This window comes from Salvelinus alpinus, chromosome 6 (assembly GCF_045679555.1).
Source record: "Salvelinus alpinus chromosome 6, SLU_Salpinus.1, whole genome shotgun sequence".
NCBI lineage: Eukaryota > Metazoa > Chordata > Actinopteri > Salmoniformes > Salmonidae > Salvelinus > Salvelinus alpinus.
This window is the reverse complement of record NC_092091.1, coordinates 1,449,792-1,475,814: the sequence shown is the minus strand read 5'-3', so window position 1 is coordinate 1,475,814 and position 26,023 is coordinate 1,449,792. Positions and strand designations below refer to the sequence as shown.

General features: G+C 44.5%; 1 protein-coding gene across 1 annotated transcript in view; it reads left to right on the top strand.

Annotated features, from left to right (window-relative positions):
* Positions 1 to 26,023, top strand: part of ice2 (interactor of little elongator complex ELL subunit 2) — a 49,845-nt gene that overhangs the window by 6,595 nt on the left and 17,227 nt on the right. The window contains exons 8-14 of the mRNA XM_071405108.1: positions 5,843 to 6,024; positions 7,341 to 8,157; positions 8,870 to 9,036; positions 10,252 to 10,381; positions 16,525 to 16,609; positions 16,962 to 17,012; positions 19,595 to 19,841. Of these exons, the coding sequence (XP_071261209.1) occupies positions 5,843 to 6,024; positions 7,341 to 8,157; positions 8,870 to 9,036; positions 10,252 to 10,381; positions 16,525 to 16,609; positions 16,962 to 17,012; positions 19,595 to 19,841 (1,679 nt within the window). The remainder of the gene's footprint in view (positions 1 to 5,842; positions 6,025 to 7,340; positions 8,158 to 8,869; positions 9,037 to 10,251; positions 10,382 to 16,524; positions 16,610 to 16,961; positions 17,013 to 19,594; positions 19,842 to 26,023) is intronic.

Here is a 26,023-nt window from a genome sequence, read left to right as displayed (position 1 = left end):
GAGTGAGAGCACCGCCAGCATTCAAAAGTGACCAAAACATCAGCCAGGAAGCATAGGAACTGAGAAGTGGTCTGTGGTCACCACCTGCAGAATCACTCCTTTTTTGGGGGTGTCTTGCTAATTGCCTATAATTTCCACCTTTTGTCTATGCCATTTGCACAACAGCAGGTGAAATGTATTGTCAATCAGTGTTGCTTCCTAAGTGGACAGTTTGATTTCACAGAAGTGTGATTGACTTGGAGTTACATTGTGTTGTTTAAGTGTTCCCTTTATTTTTTTGAGCAGTGTATTTGCAAAGTAAAAAAAGGAAATAGTAACACCATAAGATAACAATAACGAGGCAATATATAGGAGTACCGGTACTGAGTCGATATGCAGGAGTACCGGTACTGAGTCGATATGCAGGAGTACCGGTACTGAGTCGATATGCAGGAGTACCGGTACTGAGTCGATATGCAGGAGTACCGTTACTGAGTCAATATGCAGGAGTACCGGTACTGAGTCAATATGCAGGAGTACCGGTACTGAGTCAATATGCAGGAGTACCGGTACTGAGTCAATATGCAGGAGTACCGGTACTGAGTCGATATGCAGGAGTACCGTTACTGAGTCAATATGCAGGAGTACCGGTACTGAGTCAATATGCAGGAGTACCGGTACTGAGTCAATATGCAGGAGTACCGGTACTGAGTCGATATGCAGGAGTACCGTTCTTGAGTCAATATGCAGGAGTACCGGTACTGAGTCAATATGCAGGAGTACCGGTACTGAGTCAATATGCAGGAGTACCGGCCCTGAGTCAATATGCAGGAGTACCGGCGCTGAGTCGATATGCAGGAGTACCGGCGCTGAGTCGATATGCAGGAGTACCGGCACTGAGTCGATATGCAGGAGTACCGGTACTGAGTCGATATGCAGGAGTACCGGCCCTGAGTCAATATGCAGGAGTACCGGCGCTGAGTCGATATGCAGGAGTACCGGCACTGAGTCGATATGCAGGAGTACCGGCACTGAGTCGATATGCAGGAGTACCGGTACTGAGTCGATATGCAGGAGTACCGGCCCTGAGTCGATATGCAGGAGTACCGGCACTGAGTCGATATGCAGGAGTACCGGTACTGAGTCGATATGCAGGAGTACCGGCACTGAGTCGATATGCAGGAGTACCGGCACTGAGTCGATATGCAGGAGTACCGGCACTGAGTCGATATGCAGGAGTACCGGTACTGAGTCGATATGCAGGAGTACCGGCCCTGAGTCAATATGCAGGAGTACCGGCACTGAGTCGATATGCAGGAGTACCGGTACTGAGTCGATATGCAGGAGTACCGGTACTGAGTCGATATGCGGGAGTACCGGCCCTGAGTCGATATGCGGGAGTACCGGCCCTGAGTCGATATGCGGGAGTACCGGCCCTGAGTCGATATGCGGGAGTACCGGCCCTGAGTCGATATGCGGGACTACCGGCCCTGAGTCGATATGCGGGACTACCGGCCCTGAGTCGATATGCGGGACTACCGGCCCTGAGTCGATATGCGGGACTACCGGCCCTGAGTCGATATGCGGGACTACCGGCCCTGAGTCGATATGCGGGACTACCGGCCCTGAGTCGATATGCGGGACTACCGGCCCTGAGTCGATATGCGGGACTACCGGCCCTGAGTCGATATGCGGGACTACCGGCCCTGAGTCGATATGCGGGACTACCGGCCCTGAGTCGATATGCGGGACTACCGGCCCTGAGTCGATATGCGGGACTACCGGCCCTGAGTCGATATGCGGGACTACCGGCCCTGAGTCGATATGCGGGACTACCGGCCCTGAGTCGATATGCGGGACTACCGGCCCTGAGTCGATATGCGGGACTACCGGCCCTGAGTCGATATGCGGGACTACCGGCCCTGAGTCGATATGCGGGACTACCGGCCCTGAGTCGATATGCGGGACTACCGGCCCTGAGTCGATATGCAGGGACTACCGGCCCTGAGTCGATATGCGGGACTACCGGCCCTGAGTCGATATGCGGGACTACCGGCCCTGAGTCGATATGCAGGGGCACCAGGTAATAACGCGGCTATATACAGGGAGTACCAGGTAATAACGTGGCTATATACAGGGAGTACCAGGTAATAACGTGGCTATATACAGGGAGTACCAGGTAATAACGTGGCTATATACAGGAAGTACCAGGTAATAACGTGGTTATATACAGGGAGTACCAGGTAATAACGTGGCTATATACAGGGAGTACCAGGTAATAACGTGGCTATATACAGGAAGTACCAGGTAATAACGTGGCTATATACAGGGAGTACCAGGTAATAACGTGGCTATATACAGGGAGTACCAGGTAATAACGTGGCTATATACAGGGAGTACCAGGTAATAACATGGCTATATACAGGGAGTACCAGGTAATAACGTGGCTATATACAGGAAGTACCAGGTAATAACATGGCTACAGTGTGTTCGGAAAGTATTCAGACCCCTTCCCTTTTTCCACATTTTGTTACGTTACAGCCTTATTCTAAGATGGATTAAATACTTTTTTTCTCTCATCAATTTACATACAATACCCCATAATGACAAAGCAAAAACAGGTTTTTAGAAATGTTTGCAAATGTATTCAAAATAAAAAACAGATACCTTATTCACATAAGTATTCAGACCCTTTGCTATGAAACTCGAAATTGAGCTCAGGTGCATCCTGTTTCTGTTTACATTGAACATCCTTGAGATGTTTCTACAACTTGATTGGTGTCCACCTGTGGTAAATTCAATTGATTGGACATAATTTGGAAATGCACACACCTGTCTATATAAGGTCCCACACTTGACAGTGCATGTACGAGCAAAAACCAAGCCATGAGGTCGAAGGAATTTTTGTGTCGAGGTACAGACCTGGGGAAGGGTACCAAAACATTTGTGACTCATTTTTGGAAACTAGGCGTATGTTGCACGTCACTACTTCACAGGAGAGGCATTTCAACGTAAACTTTTTTATTCATCAAAATGTGTTTTTTTGGCAGAATTGTCTTCTGGAACACGTGAACTTTCTTGTGTCTTAATTACAAACTTGTATGCCATCTGTAAATACCAATACAGTTGTTAAATTACGAGCCTAGTTGGTTTAGCCACGGAAAAAGGTGGCAACCTTCCCGCTAGCCATGATTGGCTGGGATAATGAATGGGCTGGACATGCCAAGAGATGAGTTTGGATTGGTCTGCCATGTAGGGCTTCTGTCTTTAATATGAGCTGCTCAGTATGTGCAGGTAATCTTTGTAACGCGGCTGTTTGAAAGACATCACGTAGTAGAACTGCTTAAGTGTTGCTCTCCACTTTCTGGAGGACCGAGTTTGTAAATCAGTGGAATTAGAGAATGATAGCTAAGGAGATGGAGACAATACTGGTGTTTGATTGCAAATATTCAGACTGAGTCGAAAAGAGAACACACAGAAGGCTGTTGTATAAAACACCTGTCTCCGGATTACATCTTCAAACTAAGGGCAACCATGGTATCCGTGACAGAGGGAGAAGCGTCCAACCATGAATACCGATAAGAGAGTCTAGTTAGCTACATTTTCAGATATTACATGTTTCTAATTTTGTCAGTTGTTTTTGTTTCAAGTTAGTGTCCTGTTAGCTAGCTAGCTAACGTTAGCTGGCTGGCTAGCTAGCTAACGTTACATGTATGATCTGTATAGTAATATTATTTGTATCTCAGAGCCATTTGCATTGCTAGTTATAGCCTAATGTTAGCTAGCTAACATTGAACCTGGTTGGTTAGCTACCTGCAGATTCATGCAGGGTATTAACGTTATGAGTTGGGATTATGGTTCATTAGCTACATGTCTAAACAAAAGCCTCCATTATACAATTAACTATTTCAATAGAATGTTTATGATGTCACTGCCACAACTGTTGATAGACGTAGCTGGTAAATTCGCTCCGGCTATCTACTGCGATTTCAGATCACTCTCGTCTGAGTGTGCCAGAGCGCAGAATAACTGACTAATTTACGAACGCTCAACACCCGTTGAATATGGCCGGTGTCAGTAAACATTGGCAAAAAAGCGAAATAGCTATCCAGCTAGCCAACATTAGCCAGTTATCTTGGGTGCTTGACTGCTGTTGTTAGGTCAGAATGCTCCGATCAACCCTACTCCTCTGCCAGATCGTCCAGTGTACTCTCTGAATGTTCCCGAGAGTGAAACGTTCTGAATTTACGAATGTACACCTTCAATCTAGATGGTAGTGGGGTGTACAGGCCGGGGCTCGGGTGGCTGTGGTCTTTTGAGATTCTTGGCCTTCCTGTGACACCGGGTGCTGTAGATGTCTTGGAGGGCAGGCAGTGTGCCTGCCCTCCAAGAGGGCGGTGATGCGTTGGGCTGAAGAGCCCTGCGGTTGGGGACGATGCAGTTGCCATACCAGGTGGTGATACTGTCCTACAGAATGGTCTCGATGATGCATCTGTAGGAATTCGTGACGGTCTTAGGGGCCAAGAGAAATTAGCCTCTGGTGGTGTGAAGGGAACATTTCAGGTCCTCACAGATGTGCATGCCGAGGAACTTGACGCTTTGACCCACTCCACTGCTGGCCGTTGATGTGGATGGGGGCGTGCTCTCGCTGCTGTCGTCTCCTGTAGTCCACGATCAGCTCCAGGGGACGGAGCATCAGGAAGTTCAGGACCCAGTTCCACAAGGAGGAGTTCAGACCCAGGGCCCTGAGCTTAGTGATGAACTTGTAGGGCACTATGGTGTTGACGGCTGAGCTGTAGTCAATGAACAGCATTCTTACATATGTATTCCTCTTGTCCAGGTGGGATAGGGCTTTACACAGGTGATTGCGTTGCCCGTGGATCTATTGGGGCGGTATGCAAATTGTAGTGGATCTAGGGTGTCGTGTAAGGTGGAGCTGATATGATGATCCTTAACTAGCCTTTTAAAGCAATTTGTGATGACAGAAGTGAGTGTTATATGGCGACAGTCATTTAGTTCAGTTACTTTTGCTTTCTTGGGTACAGCAACAATGGTGGATATCTTGAAGAAAGTGGGGATAACAGACTGGTATTTGTAGAGATTGAATATGTCAATAAACACTCCAGCCAGTTGGTCTGCATATGCTCTGAGGACGTGGCTTTGGATACCGTCTGGGGCCAGTAGCCTTGCGATGGTTAACACGCTTAAATCACTTACTCACGTCAGCGACAGAGATTGGTAGCACACAGTCTTCATGAGAGGCGGGGCCCGCGTTGGTGGCTCGGTGGTGTTTTCCTCAAAGCGGGCGAACAAGGTCTTTAACTTGTACGGGAGGTGTTGGTGTCCGCAACGTGGCTGGCTCTCCCTTTATTGTCTGTGATTGCCTGGAGTCCCTGCCACATATTGTGTGTCTGAGCCGTTGAATTGCAGCTCCACTTTGTCCCTGTGCTGTCGTTTGTGCCTATTGGTCTGTTTGTACACGTCCATGTTCCCAGTCACCTTGCCGTGGTTAAATGCGGTGGTTCACACTTTCCTTTTGCATGAATGCTGCCGTCTATCCACGTTTTTAGGTTTGGATAAGTTCTAGTCATCACAGTCTTAACAACATCCTCTATGTACTTCCTGGTGAACCCAGTCACAGAGTCAGTGTATATGTCTGTACTATTCCCAGAGGTGACCCGGAACATTTCCCAGTCCAGGTGATCAAAACTGTTTTGAAGCATAGATTCCAATTGGTCAGACCAACGTTGAACAGTCCAATGAGAGATCTACCATGTTCAGACCTGCCATAAAGTCAACATCTGTTTAATAAACTCGTTTTCATGATGTGGACCAGCAGACCTGTAATCTATCTGTATTGCAGGCAGTAGCCAGAGTAAAACGGTGTACATCGATCCTCCACTGCTGCAGACAGAGATGACTGTGAGAGAGAGGAGTCTGCTGTTCCATGAGGAGAGCATGAAGCTGTCAGTCAACAAGACTGGAACCAAGAATGTCTTCCAACTCATGACTGAGACTCCAGCTATGAACAATCAACTACCCGCTGTATGTACCCTAACTAATCCTGACCTTAACCCTACATCTCCTAGCTGTCTGTACCCTAACTAACCCTGACCTTAACCCTACATCTCCTAGCTGTCTGTACCCTAACTAACCCTGACCTTAACCCTACATCTCCTAGCTGTCTGTACCCTAACTAACCCTGACCTTAACCCTACATCTCCTAGCTGTATGTAGCCTAACTAACCCTGACCTTAACCCTACATCTCCTATCTGTATGTAGCCTAACTAAAAATTGGGTTTCAAAGCAGATGTTTTGTAATTGTTTTCTTTGCTAGAGTAAAGTTGGTTTCTAACCCAGTGTGTGTGCTCTACAGGAGAGCTCTAACTCAGTGTGTGCTCTACAGGAGAGCTCTAATTCAGTGTGTGCTCTACAGGAGAGCTCTAACTCAGTGTGTGCTCTACAGGAGAGCTCTAACTCAGTGTGTGCTCTACAGGAGAGCTCTAACTCAGTGTGTGCTCTACAGGAGAGCTCTAACTCAGTGTGTGCTCTACAGGAGAGCTCTAACTCAGTGTGTGCTCTACAGGAGAGCTCTAATTCAGTGTGTGTTCTACAGGAGAGCTCTAACTCAGTGTGTGTGTTCTACAGGAGAGCTCTAATTCAGTGTGTGTGTTCTACAGGAGAGCTCTAATTCATTCAGTGTGTGTGTTCTACAGGAGAGCTCTAACTCAGTGTGTGCTCTACAGGAGAGCTCTAACTCAGTGTGTGCTCTACAGGAGAGCTCTAACTCAGTGTGTGTGCTCTACAGGAGAGCTCTAACTCAGTGTGTGCTCTACAGGAGAGCTCTAACTCAGTGTGTGCTCTACAGGAGAGCTCTAACTCAGTGTGTGCTCTACAGGAGAGCTCTAACTCAGTGTGTGCTCTACAGGAGAGCTCTAACTCAGTGTGTGTGCTCTACAGGAGAGCTCTAACTCAGTGTGTGCTCTACAGGAGAGCTCTAATTCAGTGTGTGTGCTCTACAGGAGAGCTCTAATTCAGTGTGTGCTCTACAGGAGAGCTCTAATTCAGTGTGTGCTCTACAGGAGAGCTCTAACTCAGTGTGTGCTCTACAGGAGAGCTCTAACTCAGTGTGTGTGCTCTACAGGAGAGCTCTAACTCAGTGTGTGCTCTACAGGAGAGCTCTAATTCAGTGTGTGTGCTCTACAGGAGAGCTCTAATTCAGTGTGTGCTCTACAGGAGAGCTCTAATTCAGTGTGTGTGCTCTACAGGAGAGCTCTAACTCAGTGTGTGTGCTCTACAGGAGAGCTCTAACTCAGTGTGTGTTCTACAGGAGAGCTCTAACTCAGTGTGTGTTCTACAGGAGAGCTCCCAGAGGATGCTGGTGTCGTTTGAGACTTCTGGTCTGGACTTTGGACTGGATCTCACAGACCTAGAAACGTTTGGAGAAACGACTCAGTCCCCCAAGAGGCTGAAGACCCATAATCTACAGAAAGACTCGGTCAGTCAGCCTCAAACCAAGTCTAAACAGTGCAGTGGGGCCCTGGTTAAAGAGGTATCTAAGGCCAGCAGAACTCAGGACGAAGAGGTGAACTTATGGACAAACACGAAGGTGGTTTCAGAGACAGAGGGGAGAGAGCGGAGCTCTGCTGAACAATCATTGACTGCTACTGTCCCTTCAGCCAATCAGCTGAAACCTGGCTCTGTACAGGAGGAGCAGGTATCCTCCGGTGGAGACTCAGAAGACGAGCGCCTGGTGATTGATGACCCTGTATCCCCAGTCTCCACCACCAACAGGTTACCCCCAACCACGGTGACCCAACTCTCCCCAACACATCAACATGACACCCCCCGATCCCCCTCTGCCTCCTCACCACCACCCCTCGCCACTGGGACAAGGAGAGTGGCCAGGAAGGCTAAGGTACCAGGAGGCTGTGACCAGCTGGGTCAGATCCTAGCCATGCAGAAGGCCATGCTCAAACCCTCTAACAACCAGACCCAGGATCCAGCCAGACCCTGCTCCTCCCAGCCTGCAGAACCCCTCTCCAACCCAAACCCCCAGTCGCTGGTGAAGCCTTGTGTGTCCAACTACCTGGAGAGTACCCAGGATGGAGAGACGTATGTCGACGCCCCTTCTCAATCTGGACCAATAGACAACAGGAAGACTGTACAACAAAAACGTTAGTATTAACCATCAACACAGACGGATACAAATATATTCAGTATATGAGACTGTAGCATGGTATGTGTGTAATGATGATAGCTGTGGATGTGTTACATGTTAATGTGTCCCCCCAGGGCTGCTGTGTAACATGTTAATGTGTCCCCCCAGGACTGCTGTGTTACATGTTAATGTGTCCCCCCCAGGGCTGCTGTGTTACATGTTAATGTGTCCCCCCCAGGGCTGCTGTGTTACATGTTAATGTGTCCTCCCCCCAAGGCTGCTGTGTTACATGTTAATGTGTCCCCCTCAGGGCTGCTGTGTTACATATTAATGTGTCCCCCCCAGGGCTGCTGTGTTACATGTTAATGTGTCCCCCCCGGGCTGCTGTGTTACATGTTAATGTGTCCCCCCCAGGGCTGCTGTGTTACATGTTAATGTGTCCCCCCCGGGCTGCTGTGTTACATGTTGTGTACCCCCAGGGCTGCTGTGTTACATGTTAATGTTCCACCCAGGGCTGCTGTGTTACATGTTAATGTGTCCCCCCCGGGCTGCTGTGTTACATGTTAATGTGTCCCCCCCCCAGGCTGCTGTGTTACATGTTAATGTGTCCCCCCCCCCCAGGGCTGCTGTGTTACATGTTAATGTGTCCCCCCCCCAGGCTACTGTGTTACATGTTAATGTGTCCCCCCCCCCCGGGCTTCTGTGTTACATGTTAATGTCCCCCCCAGGGCTGCTGTGTGATGATCTCATGGGGGGGGCTGAGGATGAGGAGGACTATTCATCTCCAGAGGAAGGAAACCTGCTGTATAAACTGTACGGTCTACAGGACCTGCTGCTGCTGGTGCGGAGTGACGTCTGTCTGGCACACACTCGCAGGCTGGGCACCAGCAACAAGGTCTGGAACACACACACACACACACACACACACACACACACACACACACACACACACACACACACACACACACACACACACACACACACACACACACTCTCGCAGGCTGGGCACCACAACAAGGTCTGGGACACACACACACACAGAGGCTGGGCACCAGCAACAAGGTCTGGAACACACACACACACACACACACACACACACACACACACACACACACACACACACACACACACACACACACACACACACACACACACACACACACTCTCGCAGGCTGGGCACCACAACAAGGTCTGGGACACACACACACCCACAGGCTGGGCACCACAACAAGGTCTGGAACACACGCACACACACACACACACACACACACACACACACACACACACACACACACACACACACACACACACACACACACACACCCACAGGCTCAGGCTGGGCACCACAACAGATACAGGGCCTTCAGAAAGTATTCACACCCCTTTACTTTTTCCACGTTTTGTTGTTACAAAGTGGGATTAAAATCGAGGCATGGTAACTGTATGACCCCAATGCATTAAAAACTACACCATGTCCCGGGCCAGGAGAATTCTGTTAGAGCCAGAAGATTTTTGGCCAACTGGCTTGGTCGTGCCAGTGAGAAAGACACTGTCATAGCCTTCGAATAGGACCCAGGGTTTTACCTGACCAGTTCATGAGATCAGAAAAAAATACGCACACATTTTGCCACATCACTTTTGAACCTCGCCGACCCAGAAATATACTTGTCTGGAGATCTTCCATTGACCTTGTGTTGTCCAGAGCCAGGCTTGATCTGTGTCTGGGAAAACCTCCCCATAATGATTACATGAATGACATGATGTCTTACATGATAAAACACATTTACATTACCAAGTACATTAATGGGGTCCACCTCCTCTAAGAGTATTAGGCTGTTTGAGAGGTTTGAATCCTAATCAACCCGTCCAATGTGAGTTGTTGTTGCAGTACAGTAGATCAATACAGGTTCAGGTTACTGCTGAAAAGCCTAGTTAGTGAGTAGGTCAAATTAACTTCAGAATTTCATGTCTTTTTCGGCTTCAGACAAAAGTTTATATTTCACTTAAAACATTTTTTTGGTTTTAATATACTCCCTCTTTGTAAACATGTACCACCTAGCTGGTATATGCTGTTCACTGTGTTGAGTAAACCTGTGTGTGTGTCCTGCAGCTAGTCCCTGTCTATGTCCTGTCCAAGATGGAGTACCAGCTTTCTTATGGAGTGGAGAGTCTAACTAAGACTGAGGCCTGCCGGCTGTGGGCTGAGACACAACTACACTCTAGCACTGTCCCCTATATAGGTAAGACACGACTACACTCTAGCACTGTCCAATATAGGTAAGATACTACTACACTGTCCCCTATATAGGTAAGATACTACTACACTACTACTCTCCACCACTGTCCCCTATATAGGTAAGATACTACTACACTGTCCCCTATATAGGTAAGACACGACTACTCTCCACCACTGTCCCCTATATAGGTACGATACTACTACACTGTCCCCTATATAGGTAAGATACTACTACACTGTCCCCTATATAGGTAAGATACTACTACACTGTCCCCTATATAGGTAAGATACTACTACACTACTACTCTCCACCACTGTCCCCTATATAGGTAAGATACTACTACACTGTCCCCTATATAGGTAAGATACTACTACACTGTCCCCTATATAGGTAAGATACTACTACACTGTCCCCTATATAGGTAAGATACTACTACACTGTCCCCTATATATAGGTAAGATACTACTACACTGTCCCCTATATATAGGTAAGATACTACTACACTGTCCCCTATATAGGTAAGATACTACTACACTGTCCCCTATATAGGTAAGATACTACTACACTGTCCCCTATATAGGTAAGATACTACTACACTGTCCCCTATATAGGTAAGATACTACTACACTGTCCCCTATATAGGTAAGATACTACTACACTGTCCCCTATATAGGTAAGATACTACTACACTGTCCCCTATATAGGTAAGATACTACTACACTGTCCCCTATATAGGTAAGATACTACTACACTGTCCCCTATATAGGTAAGATACTACTACACTGTCCCCTATATAGGTAAGATACTACTACACTGTCCCCTATATATAGGTAAGATACTACTACACTGTCCCCTATATATAGGTAAGATACTACTACACTGTCCCCTATATAGGTAAGATACTACTACACTGTCCCCTATATATAGGTAAGATACTACTACACTGTCCCCTATATAGGTAAGATACTACTACACTGTCCCCTATATAGGTAAGATACTACTACACTGTCCCCTATATAGGTAAGATACTACTACACTGTCCCCTATATATAGGTAAGATACTACTACACTGTCCCCTATACAGGTAAGATACTACTACACTGTCCCCTATATAGGTAAGATACTACTACACTGTCCCCTATATATAGGTAAGATACTACTACACTGTCCCCTATATATAGGTAAGATACTACTACACTGTCCCCTATATAGGTAAGATACTACTACACTGTCCCCTATATAGGTAAGATACTACTACACTGTCCCCTATATAGGTAAGATACTACTACACTGTCCCCTATATATAGGTAAGATACTACTACACTGTCCCCTATATAGGTAAGATACTACTACACTGTCCCCTATATAGGTAAGATACTACTACACTGTCCCCTATATATAGGTAAGATACTACTACACTGTCCCCTATATATAGGTAAGATACTACTACACTGTCCCCTATATAGGTAAGATACTACTACACTGTCCCCTATATAGGTAAGATACTACTACACTGTCCCCTATATAGGTAAGATACTACTACACTGTCCCCTATATATAGGTAAGATACTACTACACTGTCCCCTATATATAGGTAAGATACTACTACACTGTCCCCTATATAGGTAAGATACTACTACACTGTCCCCTATATAGGTAAGATACTACTACACTGTCCCCTATATAGGTAAGATACTACTACACTGTCCCCTATATAGGTAAGATACTACTACACTGTCCCCTATATAGGTAAGATACTACTACACTGTCCCCTATATAGGTAAGATACTACTACACTGTCCCCTATATAGGTAAGATACTACTACACTGTCCCCTATATAGGTAAGATACTACTACACTGTCCCCTATATAGGTAAGATACTACTACACTGTCCCCTATATAGGTAAGATACTACTACACTGTCCCCTATATAGGTAAGATACTACTACACTGTCCCCTATATAGGTAAGATACTACTACACTGTCCCCTATATAGGTAAGATACTACTACACTGTCCCCTATATAGGTAAGATACTACTACACTGTCCCCTATATAGGTAAGATACTACTACACTGTCCCCTATATAGGTAAGATACTACTACACTGTCCCCTATATAGGTAAGATACTACTACACTGTCCCCTATATAGGTAAGATACTACTACACTGTCCCCTATATAGGTAAGATACTACTACACTGTCCCCTATATAGGTAAGATACTACTACACTGTCCCCTATATAGGTAAGATACTACTACACTGTCCCCTATATAGGTAAGATACTACTACACTGTCCCCTATATACAGTGGGGAGAACAAGTATTTGATACACTGCCGATTATGCAGGTTTTCCTACTTACAAAGCATGTAGAGGTTTGTAATTTTTATCATAGGTACACTTCAACTGTGAGAGACGGAATCTAAAACAAAAATCCAGAAAATCACATTGTATGATTTTTAAGTAATTAATTTGCATTTTATTGCATGACATAAGTATTTGATACATCAGAAAAGCAGAACTTAATATTTGGTACAGAAACCTTTGTTTGCAATTACAGAGATCATACGTTTCCTGTAGTTCTTGACCAGGTTTGCACACACTGCAGCAGGGATTTTGGCCCACTCCTCCATACAGAACTTCTCCAGATCCTTCAGGTTTCGGGGCTGTCGCTGGGCAATACGGACTTTCAGCTCCCTCCAAAGATTTTCTATTGGGTTCAGGTCTGGAGACTGGCTAGGCCACTCCAGGACCTTGAGATGCTTCTTACGGAGCCACTACTTAGTTGCCCTGGCTGTGTGTTTTGGGTCGTTGTCATGCTGGAAGACCCAGCCACGACCCATCTTCAATGCTCTTACTGAGGGAAGGAGGTTGTTGGCCAAGATCTCGCAATACATGGCCCCATCCATCCTCCCCTCAATACGGTGCAGTCGTCCTGTCCCCATTGCAGAAAGGCATCCCCAAAGAATGATGTTTCCACCTCCATGCTTCACGGTTGGGATGGTGTTCTTGGGGTTGTACTCATCCTTCTTCTTCCTCCAAACACGGCGAGTGGAGTTTAGACCAAAAAGCTCTATTTTTGTCTCATCAGACCACATGACCTTCTCCCATTCCTCCTCTGGATCATCCAGATGGTCATTGGCAAACTTCAGACAGGCCTGGACATGCGCTGGCTTGAGCAGGGGGACCTTGCGTGCGCTGCAGGATTTTAATCCATGATGGCGTAGTGTGTTACTAATGGTTTTCTTTGAGACTGTGGTCCCAGCTCTCTTCAGGTCATTGACCAGGTCCTGCCGTGTAGTTCTGGGCTAAGATACTACTACACTGTCCCCTATATATAGGTAAGATACTACTACACTGTCCCCTATATAGGTAAGATACTACTACACTGTCCCCTATATAGGTAAGATACTACTACACTGTCCCCTATATAGGTAAGATACTACTACACTGTCCCCTATATATAGGTAAGATACTACTACACTGTCCCCTATATATAGGTAAGATACTACTACACTGTCCCCTATATAGGGAAGATACTACTACACTGTCCCCTATATAGGTAAGATACTACTACACTGTCCCCTATATAGGTAAGATACTACTACACTGTCCCCTATATATAGGTAAGATACTACTACACTGTCCCCTATATATAGGTAAGATACTACTACACTGTCCCCTATATAGGTAAGATACTACTACACTGTCCCCTATATATAGGTAAGATACTACTACACTGTCCCCTATATAGGTAAGATACTACTACACTGTCCCCTATATAGGTAAGATACTACTACACTGTCCCCTATATAGGTAAGATACTACTACACTGTCCCCTATATATAGGTAAGATACTACTACACTGTCCCCTATATAGGTAAGATACTACTACACTGTCCCCTATATAGGTAAGATACTACTACACTGTCCCCTATATAGGTAAGATACTACTACACTGTCCCCTATATATAGGTGAGATACTACTACACTGTCCCCTATATATAGGTAAGATACTACTACACTGTCCCCTATATAGGTAAGATACTACTACACTGTCCCCTATATATAGGTAAGATACTACTACACTGTCCCCTATATAGGTAAGATACTACTACACTGTCCCCTATATAGGTAAGATACTACTACACTGTCCCCTATATAGGTAAGATACTACTACACTGTCCCCTATATATAGGTAAGATACTACTACACTGTCCCCTATATAGGTAAGATACTACTACACTGTCCCCTATATAGGTAAGATACTACTACACTGTCCCCTATATAGGTAAGATACTACTACACTGTCCCCTATATATAGGTGAGATACTACTACACTGTCCCCTATATAGGTAAGATACTACTACACTGTCCCCTATATAGGTAAGATACTACTACACTGTCCCCTATATATAGGTAAGATACTACTACACTGTCCCCTATATATAGGTAAGATACTACTACACTGTCCCCTATATAGGTAAGATACTACTACACTGTCCCCTATATAGGTAAGATACTACTACACTGTCCCCTATATAGGTAAGATACTACTACACTGTCCCCTATATAGGTAAGATACTACTACACTGTCCCCTATATAGGTAAGATACTACTACACTGTCCCCTATATAGGTAAGATACTACTACACTGTCCCCTATATATAGGTAAGATACTACTACACTGTCCCCTATATATAGGTAAGATACTACTACACTGTCCCCTATATAGGTAAGATACTACTACACTGTCCCCTATATAGGTAAGATACTACTACACTGTCCCCTATATATAGGTAAGATACTACTACACTGTCCCCTATATAGGTAAGATACTACTACACTGTCCCCTATATAGGTAAGATACTACTACACTGTCCCCTAGATAGGTAAGATACTACTACACTGTCCCCTATATAGGTAAGATACTACTACACTGTCCCCTATATAGGTAAGATACTACTACACTGTCCCCTATATAGGTAAGATACTACTACACTGTCCCCTATATAGGTAAGCTACTACTACACTGTCCCCTATATATAGGTAAGATACTACTACACTGTCCCCTATATAGGTAAGATACTACTACACTGTCCCCTATATATAGGTAAGATACTACTACACTGTCCCCTATATATAGGTAAGATACTACTACACTGTCCCCTATATATAGGTAAGATACTACTACACTGTCCCCTATATAGGTAAGATACTACTACACTGTCCCCTATATAGGTAAGATACTACTACACTGTCCCCTATATAGGTAAGATACTACTACACTGTCCCCTATATATAGGTAAGATACTACTACACTGTCCCCTATATAGGTAAGATACTACTACACTGTCCCCTATATAGGTAAGATACTACTACACTGTCCCCTATATATAGGTAAGATACTACTACACTGTCCCCTATATAGGTAAGATACTACTACACTGTCCCCTATATAGGTAAGATACTACTACACTGTCCCCTATATAGGTAAGATACTACTACACTGTCCCCTATATAGGTAAGATACTACTACACTGTCCCCTATATAGGTAAGATACTACTACACTGTCCCCTATATAGGTAAGATATGTAAAAAGGACACATCTTGCTGCTGTGATTGCACACTGGTATTTCACCCAATTGATATGGGAGTTTATCAATATTGATTTTTTTCTAATTCTTTGTGGATCTGTGTAATCTGAGGGTAATATGTGTCTCTAATATGGTCATACATTTGTCAGGAGGTCAGGAAGTGCAGCTCACATTCCACCAAATTTTGTGGGCAGTGTTCATATAGCCTGTCTTCTCTTGAGAGCCATGTCTGCCTACGGCGGCCTTTCTCAATAGCAAGGCTATGCTCACTGAGTCTGTACATAGTCACAGCTTTCCTTAAGTTTGGGTCAGTCAGATTGGTCAGGTATTCTGCCACGGTGTACTCTCTGTTTAGGGCCTAATAGCATTCTAGGTTGCTGTGTTTTTTTGTTAATTATTTCCAATGTGTCAAGTAATAATTTTTTTTGTTTCCTCATGATTTGTTTGGGTGTAATTGTGTTGGTGTCCTGGGGCTCTGTGGGGTGTGTTTGTGAACAGAGCCCCAGGACCAGCTTGCTGAGGGCTCTCTTCTCCCTCTCTCTCTCTAGGTCATATCAGTGCCCTCACATCAAAGGTAGCTCTGCTTCGGAAGCTGCCAGAAAACTGGAAACACAACCCTTCCTGTGACTTCAAGTGAGTTAAAGGACAGGAGAGCCATACTACAGAAATGCATCTAATCATCACTAGCTGTCCTCAGTGATCATTGTAGCATTACAATCAGTGATGCATGTTAGAATTCATTATCTAATATCTATCATCCTCAGTCCAACCTGATGTAATATATTCTCTCCTCTGTCTCTCTCTGCTATGCTCTTCCTCCCCTCTCTACTCTCTCCTCTCTCTACTCTACTCTTTTCTCTCTACTCTCCTCTCTCTCTCTACTCTCCACTCTCTGTCTCTTCCTCCTCTGCTCTCTCATCTATCTACTCATCTCTCTCTACTCATCTCTTTCTACTCTTGTCTCTCCTCTGTTTCTACCCTGCAGACCAGCCAAGTCCCTCAACATACTGCATCATCTGCTGAAGAAGATCACTGGGTGAGTTGACTTCCTCTTACTGGTGAGTTGACTTCCTCTTACTGGTGAGTTGACTTCCTCTTACTGGTGAGTTGACTTCCTCTTACTGGTGAGTTTATTGTCTTGCTAAAGGTGTAAAGTGGTGTAATGTCTTCCAACCTTTTATTGTTGTGTATTATAGTGTAACATTCATTTTATTTTATTGTAGTGTATTATAGTGTATTATTAATTTTATTTTCTTGTCACACACCGGATAGATGCAGTGAAATATATTGTTTTCCAGGGTCAGCCATAGTAGTACGGTGTCCCTGGAGCAAATTAGGGTTAAGTGACTTGTTCAAGGGCACATCAACAGATTTTTCACCTTGGCGTCGCGGGTATTGGAACCAGCGATCTTTCGCTTACTGGCCCATCACCTAGTGTAGTTTTAGGGATGGGCATTTGAAATGATTTCAATATTCAATTAATATGATACAGTGCCTTCAAAGTCTTCACACCCCTTGACTTTTCCCCCCAAATGTTGTGTTATAGCCTGAATTTAAAATGGGTTGAATTGGGATTGTGTTTTCCTGGCCTACACACAGTATTACCCCATAATGTCAAAGTGGAATTTGATTTTTAGATATTTTTTTTTACAAATTAATAAAAAATAAATAAAGCTGAAATGTCTTAAGTCAATAAGTATTCATCCCTTTTATGGCTAAATAAGTTCACGAACAAAAATGTACTTCACAATATAATTTAAATGAGGCCTAACAGATGGACATAAATTAGGCTACTTACATTGTATCTTCCAACGTCCCCTGGGATAATGTACATTTGCTGAAGCATTATGACAACTCAGCAACACAATGGATTAACTGAGCTGGGCTTGGGTCATTGATAAGTCATTGTCTCAATGGTAGGTATTAACTGAGCTGGGCTTGGGTCATTGATAAGTCATTGTCTCAATGGTAGGTATTAACTGAGCTGGACTTGGGTCATTGATAAGTCATTGTCTCTATGGTAGGTATTAACTGAGCTGGACTTGGGTCATTGATAAGTCATTGTCTCAATGGTAGGGATGAACTGAGCTGGGCTTGGGTCATTGATAAGTCATTGTCTCTATGGTAGGTATTAACTGAGCTGGACTTGGGTCATTGATAAGTCATTGTCTCAATGGTAGGTATTAACTGAGCTGGACTTGGGTCATTGATAAGTCATTGTCTCAATGGTAGGTATTAACTGAGCTGGACTTGGGTCATTGATAAGTCATTGTCTCAATGGTAGGTATTAACTGAGCTGGGTTTGGGTCATTGATAAGTCATTGTCTCAACGCAGATTTATAATGCTGTGAAAGGATCCAGGAACCCAATTGATTTGGGTGGATCCCATCCTCCTCATAAAATGAGCTTTGTTTCCAGAAGGTATTAAAATTGTCAATAAATGTTACACCCACAGAGCTGTAGTAATCTCGTAGCCAGTTATGCAGGGATAAAAGTCTGCTGGAACGTTCAATGGTTTAGGGAGGGCAGCGGGCCAGACATTATGGGATGTTTGTTGGTGTCAAGTAGAGACCCAATCAGTTCTTTAAAATACATCTTCAGCTGTTCAAATCAAAGTTTATTTGTCACGTGCGCCGAATACAACAGGTGTAGACCTTTACAGTGAAATCCTTACTTACAGGCTCTAACCAATAGTGCGGGAAAAAAGGTGTGTGTGTGTGTGTGTGTGTGTGTGTGTGTGTGTGTGTGTGTGTTTGTGTGTGTGTGTGTGTGTGTGTAGGTAAGTAAGAAATAAAACAACAGTAAAAATACATTTGAAAATAAGAGTAGCAAGGCTATAACTTTACAGTACAGGGCATCAATAAGCTGCTCCCAAACATTTTGTTCCGAGTTGCCCTTCATAATGTCTTTGAATCCCAAACATGTACTATCATGGACTCACTTTCCTGATGCTGTTTAAAATGTTTGGGAGCAGCTTATTGATGCGCTGTACTGTACAGTTTTTGCTCCAGGGACTGAGGCATTTCTCACCATTGAACTGCCCAATACAACAGCCTGAGAAGGCAATGGAGAAATCCTCCCATTCCTACCCCTCACACACTGTGTCTTTAGGTTATCTGAGGGCCACTATCTGATCTGTGTGTCTAATAGGTTATCTGAGGGCCACTATCTGATCTGTGTGTCTAATAGGTTATCGGAGGGCCAATATCTGATCTGTGTGTCTAATAGGTTATCGGAGGGCCACTATCTGATCTGTGTGTCTAATAGGTTATCGGAGGGCCACTATCTGATCTGTGTGTCTAATAGGTTATCTGAGGGCCACTATCTGATCTGTGTGTCTAATAGGTTATCTGAGGGCCACTATCTGATCTGTGTGTCTAATAGGTTATCTGAGGGCCACTATCTGATCTGTGTGTCTAATAGGTTATCTGAGGGCCACTATCTGATCTGTGTGTCTAATAGGTTATCTGAGGGCCACTATCTGATCTGTGTGTCTAATAGGTTATCTGAGGGTCACTATCTGATCTGTGTGTCTAATAGGTTATCTGAGGGCCACTATCTGATCTGTGTGTCTAATAGGTTATCTAAGGGCCACTATCTGATCTGTGTGTCTAATAGGTTATCTGAGGGCCACTATCTGATTGGTCATAAGGCAGGCGAGCCATTCGTAACCATCTTCAAGGCAGTGGAGGGGCGGAGGATTGTCCGAGAGGCCTATGACCTGCAGCAGACCCATAGCAGCGTGCCCTCTGCCCTCGGCCCTGTACCCTGGGTACCGCTGGACCCCACACTGGTCCTACCCTTCCACCAGAAACACAGCCGGCCACCCTGTACCTTCCCCCCTCCAGACCTGCAGCAACACAAGGTAACCTTAACCCCTAATCCTAACCCCCAACCAGACCTGCAGCAACACAAGGTAACCTTAACCCCTAGTCCTAACCCCCAACCAGACCTGCAGCAACACAAGGTAACCTTAACCCCTAGTCCTAACCCCCAACCAGACCTGCAGCAACACAAGGTAACCTTAACCCCTAGTCCTAACCCCCAACCAGACCTGCAGCAACACAAGGTAACCTTAACCCCTAGTCTTAACCCCCAACCAGACCTGCAGCAACACAAGGTAACCTTAACCCCTAGTCTTAACCCCCAACCAGACCTGCAGCAACACAAGGTAACCTTAACCCCTAGTCTTAACCCCCAACCAGACCTGCAGCAACACAAGGTAACCTTAACCCCTAGTCTTAACCCCCAACCAGACCTGCAGCAACACAAGGTAACCTTAACCCCTAGTCCTCACCCCCAACCAGACCTGCAGCAACACAAGGTAACCTTAACCCCTAGTCTTAACCCCCAACCAGACCTGCAGCAACACAAGGTAACCTTAACCCCTAGTCTTAACCCCCAACCAGACCTGCAGCAACACAAGGTAACCTTAACCCCTAGTCTTAACCCCCAACCAGACCTGCAGCAACACAAGGTAACCGTAACCCCTAGTCTTAACCCCCAACCAGACCTGCAGCAACACAAGGTAACCTCAACCCCTAGTCTTAACCCCTAGTCTTAACCCCTAGTCTTAACCCCTAGTCTTAACCCCTAGTCCTAACCCCCAACCAGACCTGCAGCAACACAAGGTAACCTTAACCCCTAGTCCTAACCCCTAGTCCTAACCCCTAGTCCTAACCCCTAGTCCTAACCCCTAGGCCTAACCCCTAGTCCTAACCCCTAGTCCTAACCCCTAGTCCTAACCCCTAGTCTTAACCCCTAGTCCTAACCCCTAGTCCTAACCCCTAGTCTTAACCCCTAGTCTTAACCCCTAGTCCTAACCCCTAGTCCTAACCCCTAGTCCTAACCCCTAGTCTTAACCCCTAGTCTTAACCCCTAGTCCTAACCCCTAGTCCTAACCCCTAGTCCTAACCCCTAGTCTTAACCCCTAGTCCTAACCCCCAACCAGACCTGCAGCAACACAAGGTAACCTTAACCCCTAGTCCTAACCCCTAGTCCTAACCCCTAGTCCTAACCCCTAGTCCTAACCCCTAGTCCTAACCCCTAGGCCTAACCCCTAGTCCTAACCCCTAGTCCTAACCCCTAGTCCTAACCCCTAGTCCTAACCCCTAGTCTTAACCCCTAGTCCTAACCCCTAGTCCTAACCCCTAGTCTTAACCCCTAGTCCTAACCCCTAGTCCTAACCCCTAGTCCTAACCCCTAGTCTTAACCCCTAGTCTTAACCCCTAGTCCTAACCCCTAGTCCTAACCCCTAGTCCTAACCCCTAGTCTTAACCCCTAGTCCTAACCCCCAACCAGACCTGCAGCAACACAAGGTAACCTTAACCCCTAGTCCTAACCCCTAGTCCTAACCCCTAGTCCTAACCCCTAGTCCTAACCCCTAGTCCTAACCCCTAGTCCTAACCCCTAGTCCTAACCCCTAGTCTTAACCCCTAGTCCTAACCCCTAGTCCTAACCCCTAGTCCTAACCCCTAGTCCTAACCCCTAGTCCTAACCCCTAGTCCTAACCCCTAGTCTTAACCCCTAGTCCTAACCCCTAGTCTTAACACCTAGTCCTAACACCTAGTCCTAACACCTAGTCCTAACCCCTAGTCCTAACCCCTAGTCCTAACCCCTAGTCCTAACCCCTAGTCCTAACCCCTAGTCCTAACCCCTAGTCTTAACCCCTAGTCTTAACCCCTAGTCCTAACCCCTAGTCTTAACCCCTAGTCATAACCCCTAGTCTTAACCCCTAGTCCTAACCCCTAGTCTTAACCCCTAGTCCTAACCCCTAGTCTTAACCCCTAGTCTTAACCCCTAGTCTTAACCCCTAGTCTTAACCCCTAGTCCTAACCCCTAGTCTTAACCCCTAGTCTTAACCCCTAGTCTTAACCCCTAGTCCTAACCCCAAACCAGACCTGCAGCATAGACGGAAGGTACAACAGATGTGAGAGGGGGAAATGATAGTTACAAATCTCAATATTATTTTGGGATGATATTATACCAAGTATCAATGAATACAAATAAACCCACGTCATCGTGTGGCTTGTTCTCCAGCGTCGTTTTAAATAGTGAGACAACGTGTTTTCAGCACTTATTTCCATGACTGATCAATATGCTCAGTCTCTCTTCACCAGACATATTTAATTTATTGTACCCTTATTTCACCAGGTGAGTTGACTGAGAACACAGTCTCCTTCAGAGCAACGACCTGGGGAATAGTGACAGGGGGAATGAGCAATATGTTTGGAACATCAAATTGCAATAAAATCACAGTAACGAATCAGTATACATATAGAATCGTCAAAATGGCAACAGAGTGCATTCGGTAAGTATTCAGACCCCTTGACTCGTTTCACATTTTGTTACGCTACAGCCTTATTCTAAGATTGATGAGAGAAAAAACGATTTAATCCAACTACACACAATACCCCATAATGACAAAGCAAAAACAGATTTTTTGAAATTGTTGCAAATGTATTACAAATAAAAAACTAACACATTTGCATACAGTACCAGTCAAAAGTTGCCACACCTACTCATTCCAGGGTTTTTCCTTTATTTTTACTATTTTCTACATTGTAGAATAATAGCAAAGACATCAAAACTATGAAATAACACGTATGGAACCTGTCTAGCGGAACCCCTCGCCAACAGCCAATGAAATTGCAGGGCGCCAAATACAAATCAACAGAAATCTCATAAATCAAATTTCTCAAACATACAAGTATTAGGCACCATTTTAAAGATACAATTCTCGTTAATCCAGCCAGTGTCTGATTTCAAAAATGCTTTACAGCGAAAGCTCCACAAACGATTGTTAGGTCACCACCAAGTCACAGAAAAACCCAGCCATTTTTCCCGCCAAAGAGAGGAGTCACAAAAAGCACAAATAGAGATAAAATGAATCACTAACCTTTGATGATCTTCATGACACTCATAGGACTTCATGTTACACAATACATGTATGTTTTGTTCGGTAAAGTTCGTATTTATATCCAAAAGTCTAATTTTACATTGGCGTGTTACGTTCAGTAGTTCCAAAACATGCAGTGATTTTGCAGATAGCCACATGAATTCACAGAAATACTCATTATAAATGTTGATGAAAATACATGTGTTATACATGGAAATATAGATAAACTTCTCCTTAATGCAACCGCTGTGTCAGATTTTAAAAAAAATATCCGCCATGTTGCGCCGCCAACATTAGTCCGAAATAGCATTATAAATATTCACTTACCTTTGATCTTCATCAGAATGCACTCCGAGGAATCCCAGTTCCACAATAAATGTTTGATTTGTTCCATAAAGTCCATCAATTATGTCCAAATAGCTTCTTTTGTTAGGGCGTTTGGTAAACAAATCCAAACAGGTCCAGTCGGACGAAAAGTTCAAAAAGTTATATTACAGGTCGTAGAAACTTGTCAAACTAAGTATAGAATCAATCTTTAGGATGTTTTTATCATAAATGTTCAATAATGTTCCAACCAGAGAATTCCATTGTCTGTAGAAAAGCAATGGAACGAGAGCTACCTCTCATGTGAAATGCGCGTGACTGAGAACGAGGCTGCTGCCAGACCCCTTAGTCAAACAGCTCTCATCCGGCCCCCCTTCACGGTAGAAGCCTGAAACAACGTTCTAAAGAAGGTTGACATCTAGTGGAAGCCTTAGGATAACCCATATCCCACTGTGTATTCGATAGGGGCTGAGTTCAAAGTCTACAAACCTCAGATTTCCCACTTCCTGTTTGAATTTTCTCTCAGGTTGTTGCCTGCCATATGAGTTCTGTTATACTCACAGACATCATTCAAACAGTTTTAGAAACTTCAGAGTGGTTTCTATCCAATACTAATAATAATATGCATATATTAGCATTTGGGACTGAGTAGGAGGCAGTTTACTCTGGGCACGCTATTCATCCAAAAGTGAAAATGCTGCCCCCTATCCCAAAGAAGTTAACTTCACTAGGGTAGGGGGCACTATTTTCACCTCCGGATGAAAAGTGTGCCCAAAGTAAACTGCCTGTGGGAAGTTGCAAAAGCAGCAGCTACTTTTCCTGGGGTACACACAAAACATGAAACATAATACAGAATTACATAAAAAAATGTTTTGCTCCTTTGCACCACAGTATCTCTACTTGCACATGCATCTTCTGCACATCTATCACTCCAGTGTTTAAATTGCTAAATTGTAATTATTTCGCCACTATGGCCTTATCTCATTTGCACACACTGTAAATAGACTTAACAAAAATGTATATTGTGTTATTGACTGTATGTTTGTTTATTCCATGTGTAACTGTGTTGTTGTTTGTGTCGCACTGGCTTTGCTTTATCTTGGCCAGGTCGCAGTTGTAAATGAGAATTTGTTCTCAACTAGCCTACCTGGTGAAATAAATAAATAAATAATACAGAACATCATTAGACAAGAACAGAACTACATACATTTTTAAAAAGGCAAACGTAGCCTTCGTATCAACACACACTATCCAGGTCCAATAGGGGAGGGTGTTGTGCCGCGAGGTGTTGCTTTATCTGTTTTTTGAAACCAGGTTTGTTGTTTATTTGAGATGGGAGGAAGTTCCATGCAATAAGGGCTCTACAGTGGCTTGCGAAAGTATTCACCTCCTTGGCATTTTTCCTGTTTTGTTGCCTTACAACCTGGAATTAAATAGATTTTTGGGGGGATTGTATGATTTGATTTACACAACATGCCTACCACTTTGAAGATGCAAAATCTTTTTTATTGTGAAACAAACAAGAAATAAGACAAAAAAAATTCAAAACTTGAGCGTGCATAACTATTCACCCCCTCCAAAGTCAATACTTTGTAGAGCCACCTTTTGCAGCAATTACAGCTGCAAGTCTCTTGGGGTATGTCTCTATAAGCTTGGCACAACTAGTCACTGGGATTTTTGCCCATTCTTCAAGGCAAACTGCTCCGGCGCCTTCAAGTTGGATGGGTTCCGCTGGTGTACAGCAATCTTTAAGTCATACCACCGATTCTCAATTGGATTGAGGTGTGGGCTTTGATTAGGCCATTCCAAGACATTTAAATGTTTTCCCTTAAACTACTTGAGTGTTGCTTTAGCAGTATGCTTAGGGTCATTGTCCTGCTGGAAGGTGAAGGTCCCATTCTCAAATCTCTGGAAGGCTGAAACAGGTTTCCCTCAAGAATATCCTTGTATTTAGCGCCATCCATCATTCCTTCAATTCTGACCAGTGTCCCAGTCCCTGCCATTGAAAAACATTCCCACAGCATGATGCTGCCATCACCATGCTTCACTGTGGGGATGGTGTTCTTGGGGTGATGAGAGGTGTTGCGTTTGAGCCAGACATTTTCCTTGATGACCAAAAAGCAACATTTTTGTCTCATCTGACCAGAGTACCTTCTTCCATATGTTTGGGGAGTCTCCCACATGCTCTTTGACGAACACCAAACGTGTTTGCTTATTTCTTTCTGTTTGCAATGGCTTTTTTTCTGCCCACTCCTCCGTAAAGCCCAGCTCTGTGGAGTGTACGGCTTAAAGTGGTCCTATGGACAGATACTCCAATCTCCGCTGTGGAGCTTTGCAGCTCCTTCAGGGTTATCTTTGGTCTCTTTGTTGCCTCTCTGATTAATGCCCTCCTTGCCTGGTCTGTGAGTTTTGGTGGGTAGCCCTCTCTTGGCAGGTTTGCTGTGGTGCCATATTCTTTCCATTTTTTCAATAATGGATTTAATGGTGCTCCGTGGGATGTTGAAAGTTTTGGATATTTTTTTATAACCCAACCCTCATCTGTACTTCTCCACAACTTTGTCCCTGACCTGTTTGGAGAGCTCCTTGGTCTTCATGGTGCCGCTTGCTTGGTTGTGCCCCAGATTCTGGAGCCTTTCAGAACAGGTGTATATATACTGAGATCATGTGACACTTAGATAGCATACAGATGGACTTTATTTAACTAATGTGACTTCTGAAGGTTATTGTTTGCACCAGATCTTATCATTATTCAGGGGCTTCAAAGCAAAGGGGGTGAATACATATGAATAATATACTTTTTATTTTTTATCATTTTTTGAAACAAG